Source organism: Grus americana, chromosome 1 (assembly GCF_028858705.1).
Source record: "Grus americana isolate bGruAme1 chromosome 1, bGruAme1.mat, whole genome shotgun sequence".
Lineage (NCBI taxonomy): Eukaryota > Metazoa > Chordata > Aves > Gruiformes > Gruidae > Grus > Grus americana.
Window position 1 is genome coordinate 3,982,289 of NC_072852.1, and position 20,817 is coordinate 4,003,105.

General features: G+C 39.2%; 1 protein-coding gene across 8 annotated transcripts in view; it reads right to left on the reverse strand.

Annotated features, from left to right (window-relative positions):
- Window positions 1-20,817, reverse strand: part of MKLN1 (muskelin 1) — a 97,082-nt gene that overhangs the window by 24,295 nt on the left and 51,970 nt on the right. For all 8 annotated transcript variants that reach the window (XM_054844836.1, XM_054844826.1, XM_054844806.1 and 5 more), the window contains 3 exons: window positions 6,169-6,381; window positions 4,130-4,351; window positions 2,006-2,135 (listed from right to left, as the gene is read on the reverse strand). In XM_054844836.1, the coding sequence (XP_054700811.1) occupies window positions 2,006-2,135; window positions 4,130-4,351; window positions 6,169-6,381 (565 nt within the window). The remainder of the gene's footprint in view (window positions 1-2,005; window positions 2,136-4,129; window positions 4,352-6,168; window positions 6,382-20,817) is intronic.

Genomic DNA, 20,817 nt, shown 5'->3' on the forward strand with positions numbered 1-20,817 from the left:
TGCACAATTAAGTTCCTTTAGAAAGGGTAAAAATCAAAATAGCTCAACTAAGAATAGAACTGAATGCCACATGTGAGCCAGGAACAAAATGTAATCATGGGACTTTATAGGAACATTTAGGTCAGGCATCCTCAACTTGACTCATCACACCAAGCAGCTTAAAACTTCACAGCGACCAGTCAGGGAATCACTTTGTTCACACAGATCAAAATGGTATATCACCACTTAACAAGAGTAAAATAAAGACTTGCTTTTTTGGGTGAAAATAGTGCTGTCAGCTTTTGCTGTCTGAATGTAACATGTATTTTGTTCTCTTCCTGTTAAAATGCAAATAATCCCAGCATTTTCTTTCAAAAGCAAGGGAAACGTTCAGATCTGTTTGTTTACTTTCTACACACAGGAGAACAGTAAACTGAAAATCTACTCGTGAATTATTTCCAATGAGTCATTTTCTTACAAAGTCTACTATTCACCACTTCAGGGTCTGTGGGAACGGGGAGAAGGGCTAAATATTATAGTCTCATTTGTTTAACTGAACCTTGCAGTTAATGTATTGCTGAGAAACAGAACTCAGCATCTTCTCCAGCCATATGACAAGCTCGCTATCTTTAAATCTGAAGTAGACACAGGTGCCAGCTTGAAGCCAAATGTTTTAAAGCTTCTGGCTATAAAGAAATACAGTTTTTAAAAAAGCAAAATGGCAGAATGCTAGCGATTTCATGGGGAAAAAAAAATCAATTCTTTAGAAGTTCAAAGGACAACAAACGGTGCGTGGGTGTGTGTAGAGCAGCATCAGGCAACATGCAGGCACCTTAATAAAGGAGATTGTCAACAATACAAGCTGGTTCTTTCTTGGAAGCACTCAAGTAAATAAATGACTCCAGAGAATAAGAGCTTGGTACTCTTCTCCCTCATTGGCATAACTAAATTAATGAACAAACAATAACTCATAACAATCAATAATTCACTTCAAAAATTCAGCAAAATTACTAGCTAAAAATTAAGCCTGATCAAAATAAGGAGGGCAGCCTAAATTCAAGATAAATTAACTTCCTGGGATTTTGGTAACTGGAAGAAGAGAAAACAAGATTGGGACTAAATATACATAATTTGAGAAAAATTCATAACTTCTCTCCTATTGTAGTACACACTGCAACACAAATTTCCACTTCTAAGCTGTAAGCAGAAAATCCGGGTATTTGTAACACAGGAAAATGATATGCTTATACACACACAAATCCCTTCTGGAAAAAAAAGAACATTCTTCTCAATGTCATTTGAGGAGAAGAGGTATAAAATCAGTTCTTCATGGTTGTGTTACAATTCCTTTTGGGTGTTTTTAAAGGTTTCTGGTATACAGAACTACGCCTGGTATATTTAGCTCCAGTGGTATGAACCAAACAACTGAAGCCTTGCTCCCTCCTCCTACCTTTTTTAGTCCCTCCCTGATAATTTAGTACAAGAATAACAGGACAACAGGTCTCATCTTTCTAGTCAGCTCCTGCCAGGCAAAATAACCTCTGTCCCTCTACTCCAATTCTCTGTCTCTAAGCATCTTCCCTGCTTTTCTGCATCTCAAAACCAAGCAGATTACTTCTATTTTATGGAATCTTTCATTTGGTGAAAACTAGAAAAAAATTGCTTTCTCCTTTCCTGGTTTAACAAAAATTATTTTCTCAGTCTTTTTTTTTTTGTCTTTGCTAGAGTTTCAGAGAAGATATTTTTAGTTCTTATTTTGCTGATTTTTTTTTTCTTTTGAGGGGCTATGTAGTTTCTGCATCAATTATTTGTATTGTGCTGAAGATGGTGAGTGTCAAATGACGGGAAGGACAAAAGAGCTGGCATAATTTTAACCTATGTACTGCAGAGTTTACTTGGGTACGTAGGGCTAGTTAAGGAGGCTAACCTGATACCACAAGACACTGAAGCTGGCCTTTCACCTACCTAACAATATATCTCTCATTTGTACCAACAGGAAGAAATTAATATGTAGTTATACTCTTACCCATCCCTGAATCTTTCTTAGTGCCATCTGATATGATATCCACATGATCGCTGTCTACATCGTAACTGAAGAAGTCATTCAAATAAGTCTTCGATCTCTGGCCACCAAATACATACAAGCAGCGATTTTTCTAGAATGGAAAAAAAAAAGTATGTCTTCACAAAGCTCAAGAAAGTATGTTGGCCAACTTTGACCATTAACAGAAACATTAATGAATCAAAGACATGTTTCTTGTAAGCTTAAAATCACGCCTTAACTATCAGGTCCGCCAGTCTTAATTTGGTAAGTATCTTTTACTGTCATCTCCACAAAGATTCACAGGAATAATTTTGCAGAACAGTGTATTATTCTCAAACTCAATAAAAACTTAAGAATTCCTGATTGGATTCTTTATCTCCCTGATTCTTGAAGTTATGATTTCTCGGTTTCAAGAGCTAAACCATTAAGGGCTTGCAGCTTCTCCACCCCAAAAAGCCTCTTACAAATGCAATTTTAAAGACTTCTCTTTCTCGATCAATATGAGACCACAAACCTGGAACCAAGAGCGTCAGCTCCAGTGACTAGGCAGATTTTACGTAGTTAACTGTTGTAGCCCTGCCTGATGAAGCTATAACTTCAGAACATTAAAGCAGCAATTCATTTTTCAAGTTTAATATTAAAGAATTAAAAGTCTCCGTGTATAAAACCCGTCAGATCATAACTTCACTGTTTTAAAAAAGAAACCCAAAACAGGAACAAAAGATGGACTGTAAGAGAAACCATCCAGATACCAGCATGTTACTAAACTCAGAACAGGCAAATGGCAAGCAGCAAGCCAAGAACAACAGGTCTATTACCTCTTTCAATTTTGCCAAGTGGAAGGTCTGTAAGAGGCAGATTATTTTTCTTTCAAATGGTTGGGAAAACAGCAAAGGACCTAAACTTCCACGACCTGTGCTTACAGAAACCTGTATTCTTATGCTTGCCACGGATACATACTTGGAAAACCCTCAGGTACCTGTGCAAAATTGTGTGGCAATATGTTTTTCACCAGATTTTAGAGTCTTTCAAAACAAAAATAAAACTGAAAGCTCTGAAAGCACAGTATTCACTATAAAAATTCTGATTTTTCTCTTTCCCTTTCGAATGAAAGTCAGTAAATTGTTCAGACTAGTCAGTTTTGAATTGGTGGTATCAGTATATAGTTGAACACTACAGTGTTAATTTTAATTCTTTTCCTCCCCACCCCTAAGTCCGAGCTTAACGTCAGCAAAACTCTACAAACTCCACCTAGTACCACTAAGAAGCTGCCATGTAAATTCAGTGCAGAACTGCCACTGCCCCACACCTACCTATGGAAGCATTCCTACTTGATGCTAATTCCCTCTGTACTCTGCTATTCCACTGGAAACACCAACGTGAAAAGCTAGTCCAGAACATGGATGACACAAACCATCCTCCCTCCACCTCCTTCACCCTGCAGTTCCCATGTTTTGCACTTAAGCAAACATGCTGTTGACAAGCACAACTGGAAAGGCCATGGAAGGTGGGTTTTAATACCCACTACTAAATAAAATGCTATACACGCCCTGTCCCCTCATCCCTCTGCTCTTCCATCAGGCCCTGGATGAAGTGCCCATCATGCCATCTGTGCCCAACTGTTAACAGCTGCTCACGACAGCAAGGAGCAGCTGGGTGACAAAGGAATATGAGGCCTGTGCATCTCAGTACACACCCAGTCAGTCCCTGCACTAGTCAAGTTTACCATTCCCATAACTATGTAGGGTATCTTCTACACCAGAAGTTTCTACGTTGCTCTACTAACTTTAAAAGAAAAACTTTTTAGATCAAATTGAACCATAGCCTTTGAGTCTATTTACCATTATTCAATTAAAATCAACTATTTAAAATTCACCTTGCTTTTTACTTGAAATTTTATTCAGTTGAAGTCATGAAAGCTCCAAGACTTGAATTAATACCACCTGCACTTACCAAAGAAGCATGAGAATGTCAGTGAACATAAAATCAAGTGAGACAACACACCGCTCGGGAGATTAAAGAGCTTCAAACTTGCAAGAAAAATCAAAACCAGATGTTCTCCTTAAAGTCAGGCATCATAAATCAAAGTATGGTGCAGATACTTACAGAATGGAACAACATACAGTGTCCTATTCGGGATTGGATATCCTCAGGTCCAGCATTACAGGAATCCTCTCTCAGAAGTTTCCATGTCTGACACTGGCAGTCAAAAGCAAACAATCCACTGAACTGCGGTTCACTGGCTCTGCTGTCATCAACACTGCCGTTGCAGGTCAGAATTCTGCCCCCAAAGGTATATATCATGTGTTTTTCAGAATCCATACACATCTGTAAGAAGGAGAATAGTTTTAAGCCAGCACATTAAGAATTGAACACTAAGATTTAAATTAAACATCCCTCTTCTGCAAGTGATACCTAAGAAGTTAGTACTCGGCACACCTCCTGAACCTCTAAAGAGCATAAAAGAACACACGTGTCTTCATGGTTGACAAGTATTAATCTCAGAAAACAGTTCCTTTATTTTAAAAGTGAGTCTAATTTCAATTTAGTATTTAATAAGCAAAAATAAGAAAAGACTATATGTACCCTTCCTCACCTAAAAACTGCCTCTAGCCGCTGCTTTTAGGGAAAAACATTTTAGAGTCTTTCACCAGGACCCATAGCCAATTCTACCAGAAAGTTAACAGAATATCACCTTTGACAATGGCTATGCAAAGGAAAAATTCAAAATCACTGCTTAATTTACTAACCATCACTCAACCAAACCAAACCCAGTCTGTAATCTGTCACTCAGATTCCATTCCAAGCATATACTTACTGTTACCACCATTACTTCAACATAAAGTAGGGCCGTAATCTGGCCAAGGATTTTTGATGAGACTGCAGCAGAAATGTGTTTATCCCCAAAGTCTAAATTCAGGTTATGGCACACAAGAGATGCACTGCAGTACAAATCAAACAAACCTCCCTGACTCCAGGTGATGTTTTCAGACACAGTACAACACAGAGTGTTACAAAACACCAGGGGGAAAAAAACCCCACACATATGAGATTACAGTAAGATAGAGATGCTACTCAGCAAAGCCCACACAAAACACTTCTAGTGCAGCAAATTTTTGGGGAAGGTTAAACAAAAACCGCTATCACAGTAGGCACTGAGGGAGAGGAGAGGAAGAGCTGCAGATTGATAAAGAATTCAGGGAGGACATTCTTTCCTAAGAGACAGCAGGGAAAAAAGAAACAATTTCAGAAGCAGGCAAACAAGGCACCAAGAGTAGCCTTGCCAGCTGACAATTTACTTTTGCCTTTTCCCCAACACCTGGGAGACTGGTATTCGTTATTAATAGAACAGAAAGACTGATTGGCTTTTGTTCTGCCGACACCACTTATCTTTAATTTTCGGTGTCAGCAGAAACGCATATTGTGCTGGCAAACAACAGCTTTAGTTACAAAACAGCTAGTACCAATAAAAGCAGTTCTTGGGTTGCTTTAAAAATGAGTACTGATGTGCTGTTTCTTGGCTGTGCTTTGTAAAAATAAATTAGGAACAAACTACCTTTTTCAAGTATGCAAAAGTCATTAAACGTACAACATCAGTGAAGTAGTATTCAGTGTGAACACACAGACAGGTGTGGCTTTTTAAAAGATTATAGCCACTCCTCCAAGATGTTTCAATCTCTACAAAGCAAGCACATTCTACAAATTTTAAGAGAGAACCAATTTTGAAAGAATCCTGATCTTGTTGGCCTCATTTCAGCAGCTTGCTTATAGTATTCTTCCGAAGGTACCATACACAGCTTTGTGAGTTGTTCCCCAACGCCCTCTGAGCAGGCAGATCTGCAAACCCAGCTCAACAAGACTGATTAAAAACAGATGAACTGTGCTTTGAGCTTTAATAAAATGTGTCTTAATAAAATGAATTAGTTGGCAAAGGTTTTTATGATTCTTCTGACTCGATTTGATTAGAATACCAGTAGCCAGTGGCATTAGACAACAATGCTATTCGACTTTAACCGAGTGCAGATCACAGCCTTCCTCATCACTGCTACGTTACCTGGTACAGCTCTTCTAAATCGCAGGAGGCTATGATCAAAATTGATTCGCAAACTTTGAGAACTTGGGCTAAGAGTATCAGTGTAGCTGACCTGATGATCAAACACCAGCTTTGGACCTCCATCCGCTGCAGTGTCTTCACTTAGTAACATCCATGTGTTTGTGTCAATGTCGTAGCGATAGAAGTCACTTTTCAGAGATTTGCTGTTCCTCACGGAGGAATCCAGATAGCGTCCCAGCGTGTAGATCTGCCTTCGTTGGATGTCAATGCACATCTTGTGACAAGATCTGGCACTAGGACCACTCTAATAAAGAAAACAACCACAAAAATAAAGAGAATAATGCATTTAATATAGCTCCAGGTAGGTCATGGCACACTCACTAAGGGCAAATAATTACTATCAGCAACTGGAAATCCTTTGAGAATTCAAGAAAATCTGCTTGTAATCAGACAAATACAGGATTAATATATAAATATATATATAAAAGGACATTTCATAACTTCTTTGTCCTTAGAAAGACACCAGCAAAAACCTTAATGCATTTTTCACAACAAATTTAAGACTTGAAACCTTTCTGTAAGATTCCTTAGAAAACAGACTGTTTCCTCCAGAAGTGATTCTCAGAGGTGTGTGAAAGCTACTTGATCTTTTAAAATAACAGAAGTTGATGCACATGAGAGGCAAATTAAGATGTCACAGCCTATAAATAACTACATAGGAAGATTAAGAAGTGCTCTATTACAAGAGCCTCTGTTTTATTAATAGGCTGTTTTCTAACAGATCATAATCAGACACTCCTACAAGCAATCATATCCTGTAATGGGTCTTTGAAGGTAACAAAAGCACTCCCTGTCCTTCACAAATAGATATGGCCATTCCAGCCTCCAACTATAAGAAAGTTTCCCACGGTAAGCAAAACTGCGTGAGTTATGATCTTCAAGAAAAACACAGAGGGCCCCTGTCAAATTATTATGTGCTTATTCATCCAGAAGTGCTCAACTTAAATCATAGAGTAATTTATTCAGTGCTAGCAGTACCGGGCAGTATCACTTCTGCTTCCCAAATTTAATTTTGAGAGCCTTTGTACACTCATCTTGAAGCATGACAGGGATATTCTCGTACTCCGAAATACGAGAAATCTAGATGTGCAAAGCCTTAGTTGCAATAAATCAAAGAAAAAAAAAATCTGGCATCATGCCTATAGATAAATTTTATAGCTGTTTATTTGATCTAAGTTTGTATAAAGTTTGGGCACTTTATAAATGTAGACGCCAGAACAATGCTAGTCAGCTAACTTTGTAAGTCTGGAAGCCAACATGAAAACTGATAATTCGATTCAGAAATAAAAAAGCTGTACAGAAGACTGAAGCATGAAAGAAAAAAAATCTATTAAAATCTATTGAAAATAAAGATTATGCAATTAGGCAAAGATGTAACATAAAATCACCATTTATTAGAAGGCTTAAAGAAAAATAGTCATGCCACACCAAATAATAAGCACAATATTTGCTCCAAGTGCTACCAAATACCACCTTTACAGAAAACAAATCTTCATAATTGTACAATTTCATGGAAAAAAGTATACCGAAATTATTACTGAAACTTAAAATATACTGATGGAATACATTTCACTAAGTTGGATAAAATATGAAAGGAAACACAACATTTTTGTAGTCAAAACTTTACTACTCATAAGATTCAATTTCTTGATTAAAGACCAGTTACAAGAAACTGTTTACAGTAACTCAAAACAACAATCTGAAGAGGTGAACTGAACTGTTTGTATTTTGTAAATATGAAGCATTATGTCAGCAATGATTACAGCTTTGAGGATTAGTTACTTCATGGCAATTAAGATAATTTTCTTTTCTGAAAAAAAATATTGTTAGAAGTGAAATATTAGCACAAAATCTTGAAATGCAGCAAAAGTTCATTCATTGCCTTTGGTCACATGGAAGAAGCTCAAAGAGAAGGCGGCAACATACTTCATTTCGTTCCTAGAAAATACAAATCAGTATCTTCCAAAGAACCCTGTTCCAAACACAAAGGGTAGTGTCTTTGCATGAAAAGTACTGATTTGTGTATTCACAAGCCCCCGATTCACAAAGTAACCCCAGCAGACCCAGTCCACCTCTAGTTATGCAGCTGGGATGCTTAAGGATACACCATTGGTCCCCTGCCAAAGAGCACAGATTTGCATTGGCACAGCTGCCACGTAGATGAAACATTAGGACCTACCTGTGTTTTCATTGCAGTTTTTTAATTGAACCTGCTGATTTAAGTATCTTCCCCCATTCCCTCACCTCTATATGCTCTACGGTCTAAAGTAAATCCTACTAAATTTGCTCAAACAATGTCTTTGGCACTTTCAGGAATAAATCTCCAATTTATCAGTTTCCAGACCTGCCTTGCCTTCAAGAATTGCTGCACCTTCAACTGAAATTTATCTAAGTACAGACATGAATCTAAGACACTTAGCACCCACAATACCAGTTTCAAGCCATTGGTATCAACAGCACTGGCTAAGTATGCAACATACAAATTTCAAATCCTAAGACTATGTTAAATTGAGGAAAAGAATTTAGGAAAAATATCTTCATTCTTGGGATATGTATTGGTCACATCTCACACAGTAATAACTGCCTTTTTAAAGAGCAACTAAAGGATTTAAGTATGACCATTTCATCTATACAGACACAGAAATTTCATCACCTCAAGTTCACTTCAGAACTTGCAGAGCCTACCATAGCATGAACTTGTAATAAAGAAAACTTCATCCAATTAATAATCTTTTCTCAAAGAAAACTGGAGTTATTCCTGCATATCACTTACAAGATCACATGGAACCTGCCAAAAGTCTCCAACTGAGTCTACATGTTTACCAATATGAGTAAATAACTCCATTAAACAGTGGTACACATTGGTTTGACATTTGAGGTAGAACAGGGGAAAGGCCTAAATCCGCGTTTGCTTGAGGGCTACTCAATTTGATTATGGAAGTCCTGGTAGTATGTATATACTTCAAAGGAGGACACAAAGTCCATTTACAAAGACAGATACGGGTAGACACTGAAAATGAATAAAACACTTCAAGGCACATGTGGTTAAGTGAATCAAGAGCTCGTGGGTGGTTGCGAATGTTCATCCAAAGACGCATACTTCATGTGGTTACAATAGCAAGCCTGTTGTTCAGACAAAGAACACACTGCCACAACTTGTCATGGAGAAAGTGACCCACCAGATTCAAACGGGAAAGAGTTTGTTGATTCCAGAAGCGTTTGAAGAACTTGACCTATTGTAAGTAAGAAGTGAGAAAAATTGGCCATAACAGACATGACTTTCTTTAACCTATGGTTGAAGAGATCATGTATGTTTAGAGAGCAGGAGAATAATCTTTTGTCTCTTCCTGCCAGGATGTAGGCCAGTTGATGATCCATGAGTTAATGTCCAAAGGTGAGTGGGTCTTAATAAAGATCTCTATACCCTTACTCAAATCTGGTCCGTATCACCAAAGATAAGCTGTAGACATACAAAAACTGTCCATTGTACTTGCTACTCCTCTACACATACTAACATATCTGCAGCTAATAAAGACAGTTTCACCTGCACAGTGACAACCACAAGAGAAGATTAAACAAGCCCAAGTCTTCTTGAGCAGAGCAGAAGGCAAATAACAGTTTTGACCAGTTTGCATTCATCTTCTCCTGTGGTTATCTGAAGTCATAACAAATCAATGCAAAACTTCTCATTAAGTACTTGCTCTTTAGATCTAGTTTCATTGAACTGTCTTCAAAGTTATTAAAGCACATGGGATCTACATTTTTTTCAGATGAAGCTTCAAGAACGGATTGACTGATTTAATAAAGGTATTACTTCCTAAACAGGGTACATCTTAGTTAAAACAGGCTCTAGTAAGTCACATCCAGCAACAGCGCCCAAATGATCTGAACAAACACTGGCTTTGGGGACTCTTTCCAATTCTCATCAGGAAGCTCCTGGCACGCACATTGCAGAAACCACACGTGAAAGAAGCTTGTGACTAGGCTAAGTTCTTATTCAGATGGCAAGCAATGTGTTACGCTGCTTTGGTCAGTCTCTCCGCTTATGCCAAGGCTGCGATGCCAATAGTAAAGCATTAGCATATCACATTTCTAACCTACAGGACACCACACAATACCAAAGATTACTAAGCATGGGCACTGTTCAGTTTCTGTGGAACTCAATAAGTGCCCACACGGAGCTAAGACTAACCTGAACAAAATGGCTCTCTGCCACGCAGCACCACCATACAATTAGCACAGCATAATAACGGCTAAAACAGATTAAATAGTATGTGCCATGGCCCGGTTTTGAAGTGCTACAAAATACCAAGCTTCTGTGCCCAACTCCGATATCCTTCCTCAAACAGATTGGTCTTGATGCAACTCCTCTGGTCTTTAAGGTACAGATAAACGCCCTGATGAGGGTGGGATGGCAGGGAAAGGAAGAGAGTATGTATAGCAAGGAGTACCTAAGACAGGCTTTCAATCCTTTAAGCGCCCAGGAGCGACCAAGGCCAAATAGGATTTTTTGGTTTCGTCAGTGCTACACGAAATTCAATTGTGCAACGCCAAGTGAATACACAGTATACTTTATGAAAAGCCTTCTCAACATGCTAAGCCACTTTATAAAATCTAATTAGAGCTTTCTTCATTTAACTTGCAAATGCTGAAAGCAATTATCCCACTTAAGGACTAACTTACAAAACGTTTTCAAAAAGCAACACAACAGCACCGAGAGACAACACTGCCTCCTTAGAATAATTGATTTGTTCCTATACAGGAGAGAAAGGATTGGGACTCAACTCCTTAGGGTAGGGTCTGCTCAAATAACTATTTATGCCAAAATCAGCATGCATCATCTTAGCAACAGCATCCTGGCATGCTCTGCTAAGGCGCAAACATGATAGCTTTCATTTTTTGTTTTGTTTTTAAAATAAATGTCCTACAAACCCGCTTTAATGTGAACAGGACTGCGGGAAGCCAGTTCCACTCCCCATCCCACCCCCCAAACAAAAACTGGGGGAGCTTGGCTTCTTTTGATTATCATAACCTTTTGCAAATAAAGCATTTTCAGTTGCAAGAAAATCTGTTTTATTCAGACTGCTCCAGATGAAAAACCTCAGGAGCAAGCCTGGACCCTGTTCAAGAGTCAGGGAAATAAAAACAAAGAACAGCTGACTAATTCTCCCTTCTTGGTGCTGTAAAAGACTGAATGGAATGTGAACACTGCCTCCAGTATAAAGTTCAAAAATAAGCGTCATGAGGTAAATGCTCTTGTCCTAAAGCAAACTAGGACGAGGACATAAAAAGACACAAACAACCTACTTTGTTTCCAGTTCTGAGAGCAGGCTGTCATGCAACAAATAGTCCCTCCTGCCTACACACAACTGCAGAGATTAATTGCTCTCATTTCCCAGTTTCAGAGTATAATTCATTTCCTCCTCCATCCCCCACCCCATCCCCCCCCTCAAAAAAAAGGGAAAGTTCTCCACAATCTTGAAAATGAAAGGAAATGCATATTATTCTTGGCATTCATTCAAGTCTATATGCTTTTTAAGATTAGAGCTTGTTAGTGCTTTATCAACACCAGTCTTCAGCTAATGCGTACTCCCAAAATGTTAATCTAAGCTGGAGCTCAAAATTATTTGCTTTACTCTAGATAAGTACTAAATTCAGCAGGAGAAACAACTACAGCCATACACAAAACACAACACTTGCATCCCATACAAGTTGCTCACAGAAGGCATTTTAACTTTCTCATAACCTAGAGGTGCCAGAAACCTAACAAAAGAATTCAATCTATTGTTTTTTTCCAGTAGGACAGCGCATTTGCATTGCCCATCAGTCCAAAACACAAAGCAAAAGGAGCGGAAGCTGATGCATTGCTCCTAACGCCCACGCAGCCAGCGCCAAGTCACAGATGGAGCGGGGTCTTGCACGTTCAGTCACACCACAGGAGCCTCACGACAGCGCTTGTGGCCGCAGCAGGCCAGGTACACAGCCAGGGGTGTGTGCCCTCTATAAGAATTTCTTAAGCGTGCAAGACTCTCATAAATAGAATATCCCTGCTGCTTTTTCCTACCCTGTTACGAAGGTAGGAATCAGTGCTACATGTGTCATTTGATGTCCAGGACTTGACAGCTCTAGCATTAGACTTAGAAACCTTTCAGTGTCACACAGGGTAGATGCAAAGGATTAAACTGGCATCTCAAATGTTTCCAGGAGCACAAGATGGGAGTCTAGTTCCAAAACACATATTCTGGATGCTGAACGTACACTCAATTCATTCAATTACTCTGCGAGTTCACCGTAAGTAAAAGCTTAAAGCAGCATATGAAGCTAAGAGTTACACTAGGTCAGCAGCCATGCATTTCCACTCTAAGATATTTTTGCTGCTATTTATGAAAGATACCAGATATTCCAACTTTTACAGCTGCTGTACCAGCTATAAAGAATATTCTATGAGAGTACGCCAGTTAAATGTGTTCCACCAATAAATATTTTGGGAAGCCTATTAAATAGATCAGAACTTGGTTAAGAATCACGACACTTAAAACTCCCCTGGACCAGCACTGGAAAGCCATAGGTTGACAATTTTTCACACAGAACAGTTAAATGTCTTATGACAAATATTAGGCTGGAATATCAAAAAAGTTTCTGACAAGTATTTGAAAATAATTGACTACTAGTAAATCTAGCCACAGCTAATATGCTTCAGTCAGGCAGTTGACATAGTATTTGAGCTATGGCTAATCTGCTTACAAATACCCTCCTATAGCAATGCAAATAAATAGATTTAGTGGCAAAGTCCTTTCTGGGCAACTGACTCAGACATGATGGAGCAGATTAAAGTCAGAGGCAGCTTTTAACACACAGTTTAGATTCATCTGTTCAAGGTGAGAAAACAAAAAAAAATCCACAAACAGGATGATGCTTTATTTTCCTTCCTAAAAGCATGCACACATTTGGGATAGTCCTGATTTCTCACTGTGGATACTTCATGGCCTCAAGCTGAGCATCCCTAAAGAGACTTTTCCTGCTTAGACTAGATGTAAGGAATAAATGGTCCGGTGTTCTATTTTTGAAAAACAGTTCAATGAGCTTATAAGTCAAATGATTAAGCTCGGAGATCATACGACATGATCCTTATGATAGCACAGGACTGGATTTGATGACCCATGAGGGGCCCACCCCTTCCAGTCCTGCATAAGACTTTGCTCAGACTGTTTGCTCCTTCCTTAAGGGATCAGTGCAGGTTAATCACAGCACAGATGAGCACAGACTCCGTGCAGCACAGGAGCACTGCTATGAAAACGAATAGATGCTTAATGTTCTATTCCCAGGAGATTACCTGTTCAAAATTAGTCTCCCAGTAGGCCTGCTTGCAGAAACAACTAATTCCAGAGTATTTTCACAGAGGAATGAAGTAGCACATCATCTATTGGCTGCTGATGAACCTAGATTAACGCACCTCTACAGAAATAAAATGTGCCCTATGAACTGACTTGTGAACTTTCCAAAGCATCAATATTCTGCTTTTGACAGCTGCATTGCATGAGTTTACCTACAGTGCAGAAACAACTTTGGCAACCGATGCCTGCGTTATTGCCAGTGCAGGGAGCCACGTTCCTGGGTTATTTCCGAGCTATGTGCTCTCACTTGGCTTGCTCTCGCACCGAGGTACCATCAAGGCCTTCCAGTAACACATAACATCGTGGATCTTATCTTGCAGTAAGCCAAGGCATCCTATGATCAAAAGAATTTCTAGGCAAGTGAAATAGTGGAAAGGGAAAAAAACCTCAAAGCTTCAAGCATGGAAACAGCATGAAAAAATACTTTCATTTATGTGAAGCAGGTTGCAGGAACACATATGAAGGTTTTGTCTAGGCTTTAGTTCACAGTCAAAAGTAAGTCATCCAGCCTACGTGATTCAGCTTACAAATGCAAAAGAGAAGCACTGAAGTAATACACCAGTACAAGACAACCTTGAAGCAAAAGGACATCAATACTGTGCTATTTCTAACAAAAGACACAATTTACCTGCAAATTGAGCACTACTCACACTGATGAAACATGAATAAAATCATAGCTTCTTAAACTTTAAGAAATGAAGTGTTGCTTTGGTACACATCAACTGCTCAGTAACACTGATGAAATATAACAGACGACCCACCACAGAACCAGAGCTTTCACCAGCTCTGAGAGATGGGCCCTCAGGACAACATCCCTCGTGTGCCGAATTTAACTAACCCCATTAACAATTGCAGGATGTTGAATGAGGTCATTTTTGCATGCATCACAAGTTCACGCTGTCCTCTCATTACCAGTAACAATGGCTAGCGAAGGTCCAGCCAAGAGAGGTTTTTCCACAGATGCAAACTATTTGGCTTAGCTACAGTCACACTTGCAGATCAACAGGCTAGCAGGCTGAAAAATATTTAACTAGTCATTTATGGACTGCTTAGCCACAAAGACGAGGATACAGCAAAGCTAGAATTTCTGAAGGTTTGGGGTTTTTTTTAAATTAATTGTCCTTGAAAAGCTGGTGATAGATAAACATGAAATTACAAGTTTAAATACTTTGACAGCCACAGGCTCTCAGATATTTCTGAGAAAGTGAAGACAGTCTTAAACAGATGACAAAGGAGTAGTTTGTACCCAGAGGTGTTACAAAGTCATACAAGTTGCTGTATAATTTTTCCCCTCAGGCTAACCGACGGCTATGAGATTGCCATCTCAGGGATACAGATACTAAGAACAGTTTAATGCAGGCTTCCTCTGTTAAGCTATTACAGCAACACAGCAAAAGAAATATATACACACACACCAGAACAGAATGCTTTCAGCACTGAAAAAAAACCAGAAGTGGCGACTGCCGTGCCTTCTCCTGAACTGACAGATGAGGAGAGATGTAGCTTCTGGAATTTTTGTTTATATCACCTTTCAGCTATTCTCAGAACATAATTTAGTTATCCAGCTACAGGAACCGCATCAATTACCACTGGAAGTGCAGCACACAGCTAGTCTCTGCTGTGTCATAGTTTCAGAAACAAATTATTGCAAAATTGAAGATGCCTTACAGAGAGGAAAATCAGCCAAGAAACAGTGCAAGTATTTTCACTGGAGGTCTGTGACGCACCACACTAAACCCTTCTCTTCCATATATTAAGAAGAGTAAGCATAACACTTGGCAGCAAGCCGTGTGGAGAAGCTTTTAAAGAGAAAGCACTGAAAACAAAGCATGCATGGAGTAATGCAAGGACTAGAACCCAACAGCTTATTGAATATAGCATCAATAAAATCTCCATCACATACATGCCCTGGAAAACTCATGGATTAAGACCTATTAAACATACTAAGCTCTTTCAGGTCTGAGAACTCAACATATCAATGCACTATCCATTCTGCCAGTATATGCTCTTGAGACAGTTCAGAAAGCTTAAGTCCTAATTACTTCCAAAACCTGGTGGCAGAAATACTTATTAGCAGCAAGGTCCACAAAAACTTACTACATTTTCAAGCATGTAATTATCCACACAATTTAGCTAAGGATTTGTCTATGATACTACTTGAGAATGCTTCCCCTATGTTACCACATTGGGATAACTGATATTTCTTTAGGGATTTCTGTATTTGTACAGCTTGAGGAGTGTTAACATAACGGAAGGCTTTCACAGCCTAGCTGAAATAAGACACCACTCTACTCCCAAAGCAAAGTTGACTGGTGTGTAAAGCTACTTTCACCTTGCTGGCAAGAGAATAAGCTTTCCTCCCACCTTCTACCCCTGCATACGCTCCTATTTTAAAATCCTTTTCCCCTATCCATTCCATGTGAAATGCAGGGTTCCAGGGAGTCCAGCTGGCTCTTGTCTTACAGGTGCATATTTCTGTGCCTTTAAAACCCAAAAGGATATAAATCAGCATTTCTTATACCACTATCCATCGCTTCACTAACTCCTTACCTGAAAATTTTGTAATACTTTACACAGTTGAATAATGTGTCATCTTCCCCGAGATGCATTCACAGCCACCCTAGCGTGCTTCTGTATACTGCCTCATCTGCAATTTACAGGGAACTGGATGATGCAATAACTTCCTAATAAAGTCATGTAAGTAAAATAAAGCCACATTCCAGATCAGAGATGAGAGCAGTAAGCTCATCATAAGCTAGAGCTGAAGTGGTGATTTTTATCGGAACATAAACACCACAAATCAACTACGCACGATGCATTACTTTGAGGTGTAAAAGCAGTTTACAAGTTGCACCTTTTGCAACTGAAGGCTTTATGATGGTTTGGAAATCCATGTTATCATCTGAAGACTGGCACACACAAGCTGAGGACTGCCAAAGTTTTGCAGCCTCCGAAACACCATGTATAATGCATTTATTTAAGTACTCCCTTCTCTATAAGAGTGACTTCAATATCAATATGTAGAGGAAAAGGATCTCCACACATTGAAACATCTGGTGTTAGGAATAACTGAAGTTTGACTGGGTTTCTGTGGTTTTTTCATGCCAGAAGAACTACAGGCACCTAGTGATGGAACTGAATAACTTAAGACCTAGAGCTGTTTGAAAATATGGATGATCTTTTCTTTTTAAAACAAAAAAGTCAAAGACAAATAAACAACGGTTGAGAGGACAGAGCTCCTTCGGCACACAAGGTAGCCTAAGCAAGTAACAAATTACCTTTAAAAGTTGAAAACCTTTTCAAAAAAGTTTCCAAAAAAAAAAATTCTCAACAGGGTCTTTTTGTTTTAGGCTGCCTGTGTGGAAATCATTGGAGAAATTAGTCAGGCATATCTGAAAGTCTCTCTCACATTTGGAGAAAGAATACTGGCTAGAACATTTTAAAACCATTATGCTACTAAGCAGAGAGGAAAATAAAATATTAGCATGTGATATGTAGGATCAGCCTAGAATACTTTTCATTCGGTTCACTTCAACACCTGCCTTCTTTGTCCCTACTTTTGTAGGCATTTACACTATTTAGGAAATTGGCTCAGAGGTATATCTGCAGTATCCAAGTTTCTGTTGCAGGCTTTTGGGGACAGCTGCTTTCTCCCTATGTGCTTTTGTGGCACCAGGCGTCTCGTACAACTGAGCATCTGTACAACTGGAACTACTCAGAAGTACAACATGGCAGATTCAGTATATTAGATCTCATGTCCATAAACATCAGTATTTGAAACAAAAAAAATCCTCAAGTTACTTAAAGCGTCTTCCAAATTATATTACCATCTGTGGGGAGGAGTCAATATTTGAGAATAGTTCAGTTCCTACACTTAAAACAGCATAGAGTAAAAGCTTTACATAGATAAGCTTACGCATTTCTGCATCACACCCAAAAAAAAAAAAATCAGTCACAGGTGTCACAAACACTTACAAATGCGTAAGATGCTTGTGTGGTAATATGACATTGAAGTTTTGGGTAAATTCATCCATGTCAACAAACATAAAGAAATGCATGCAGACACCATAGAAAATTTAACTGGAAATACAATAGCAGATTAAATTAACCCTGGCTCTCACTGTTACGAGATCTTTCTATACTTGTCAGCTTTTACTTTCAGTATCCTGGAAAAGCACTCAGTGTTAGCAGCAAACTGTCACCTTACAATACACCGATTTTCTAGATCATTTTTGAACCTACTGAACAGTAGGCACTTGTTGACCTACGCTTTCCTTCATTGTGAAAAACGATTTATCCTCTCAACCAGTTAACCTATGACAAGACCTTCACTTCTGCCTTTGGCAAGAAACACTTTAAAAGTTTTTGAGAAACACAGTGTCACCTAAACCTAACCCATTTACACAATTTCCACGTCCTTCACAGAGATCATTTGTGAACAGGATTTTCCTCTAAAAAACCCAGAAAGAGGATGAGTCAACATACCATGTTTACAAATATGCACCACAGAAGCTACCAATTTATGCAGTAACATGCTGTTTGAAGGGAGATCCTGTATCTCTTCTCATGTCTCTAGGAAATACTGAAAAGAGGTACAGGAATACTAGCGACATACAAAACATGCCATCTATCACTCTCTTCTCATTTATCAAATCTCCAGAGGCATCAATATCCCTCAACATTTTGATCCTATTTAAAAATCCACAGAACTATCAAGTTACACCAAGCAAAGTCTTTCCTACGGTTCACTTAAACTGTCCTCCTGTATTGGATTTCACTAAATTAGCCTTCAAAAGAGGAAGTTGCTGCTTGGAAACTAGAAACATTAGGCATCAGAACAGACACCTTAAGTTTCTCCATTAATTGACACTGGCTTAAGATCAAATTGTCCAAGGAATGTCAGGGTTTGTTTTTTTCACAACTATTTATTCCCAAATCCTGAAAAGATCTACTGATCTACAACCACTAATAAACCCTGGAGACAACGGCATTTGTCAGAACATTCCACTTGGTTCAGGGTAAAAACCCTAGAAGGCTCTTAGATAAACATGTTTTGGCCGTGCCTCATGCCAACTGGTTAGTAAAGCTGTTGCATAGTCAAGCACTCCACAGAGGAGACAGAAGGACAAGAAGTTCTGGGTACAGCTGAGAAGTCATGAGCTGCTCCATGGTGCATCTCCTCGGAATGGTGCAGGCTTGGAGGAGGATGATTTGACAAGGACTGCAGAAGCCTTGCCAGATCCATACACAGAAGGAATGGTAGGCAAGTTCTAAGTCAGGTGTCTCTGTCCATCAGTAGCTGCGGAACATACACTGGAGGTTCAGCCCAATACTGCAAGCCAGTCCTCTAGACCCCCTTTGTAAGGCTATAAGTGATCAGCTACTCCAGCAGTGCTGTGAGCGTTTTTATTTTTTTTCCTTCCAGACATAAAAAGGGCTATGGAAAATCAGCTTTGGTAGTCTAACTGTTAAAAAAATCACAAATGCCACTTCAGGTGACAGACATTTCTTCAGCTCACTGGCAAATTTCGAAAAACAGCAGCAACAGTGTTTACTAAAAAGGTCACACAACCTTTTCATAATGCATTGCAACAGAAGTTACCAGTGCCTTTATCCCAAAAGCGTTACTGTGTGTTACCCCTACGATAACCCTAGATAAGACGCAACTTCTACCATATTCCGCTCTTGTCCAAGCTTAATTATTGAATGGCTAATTTAACCACTGTCACTGATTAATTAGAACAAAAGAGCTAGAAGCAGAACCAACACAATACAACACAAAAATAAGACTAAGTTCTACTGGAATCTACTCTGAATATTTTTTAAAATTCCACGTCAACAGACATTTCCTTTTAGCAAACTGTTTGTGAACAGTTGATGTCCCTATTAGAGAAACATCTGGAGTCTTTGTTTTTGAATTTACTCTTCAACATTTGAGACTGACCTTTTCATTTCTAAATCAGGTTTTATCCAGTCTCTTTAGAAAAAAAAAAAAAACCACACAAACACCACCAAAAAAACCCCACAACATTGCTGGCTTGCAAGTACAGCAGCTGCCAGTTCACTGTACTCAGTAAGTCACCAAAATCCTGGACTATGCCTCGGCAGGCCTTCTTCTGAACTCCACTGCAGATTATATCCATTCCAGAACAACATTTCTCAAGACACACACATTTCTTTGCACTTCTCTATTAAGTACATCTCTTCTTCAAAAATTGCCCATACATTCAATTCATTCTCTTTTTTTTTAAATTTTTTTTTAAATTCTTCTTCCTTGCTTCCTCTCAGCTCAAGACCCTTCCCCTCTTCCATTTGAATTTCCTGACTTTCCTTTGCATCCTGTAATTTTTCTTTTCCTCCAAAATCCCTTTATAGACACTTCATTGTGGGAACTCACAACTCTTCTACAGTCTCTCTTCTGCAACCCTCCTCTGCAAATCCATTCTTTCTCCCATCCCAGCATCACCCTGCTAGAGTCAGGCATGAGGAACTTGCAAGAGAAAACATAGGCTGTTCCTGGCACTGCTGATGTCTTGCATCCCAGCCAGGCCTCCCAAGCTTTACAGAAGCTCAACTGGATGAGGCAGGATCCCAGCAAGAAAGGAAATTAATCCCTCACACACCAGACCTACCCACCCTGGTTTCTGCAGGAAGAAAAACACAGTAACCCCCTTTTGACAGGAAGGTCCTATTTCACTGCATCCTGAGCTAGATAAATGTACACACTAAGCGGCTGCAAAGCAAGAAGAAAAGTGAAAAAAGAGACAGTTAAAATTGTTATGCCTCCTTTTCTGTTGCTGTCCTTCATCTTCCTGACCTCCTTATAAAGGGAGACAAAGGAAAGGAAGGTCTAGGTCTTTATCTTTACCATATAGTTGATGAAAAAGATGAGTCCCGATTTCCACTTGTTGTTATGCCACACACACCTCCCCTCCTTATCTTTAGGAGGTTACCTGTTGGGTAAATAGCGAATGTTTCTTCAAGTAAAACCCACAGCTCAAGACAAACAGAAGCAACACAAGCCCAGCCTACAGGACTGGACCCTGAAAGAGTAAATCCAGCTTCAGTATCATATCACTAAATATGCAAGAGCTCTAAACAGTGATGAAAGGGCTGGCAGGGGGGGAGGAAAGACTTACAACAGGAGTAAAAGAACCAGCTTACAAGGATATGAAATGTAAGGACAATTTTACCTTTATACAGCTCTATTATGATAGATACTGGAATATCGCGTTCAGTTTTGTTATTGCCCATTTTGTAAAGGATGTTAGAAACAGTAAGTGCAT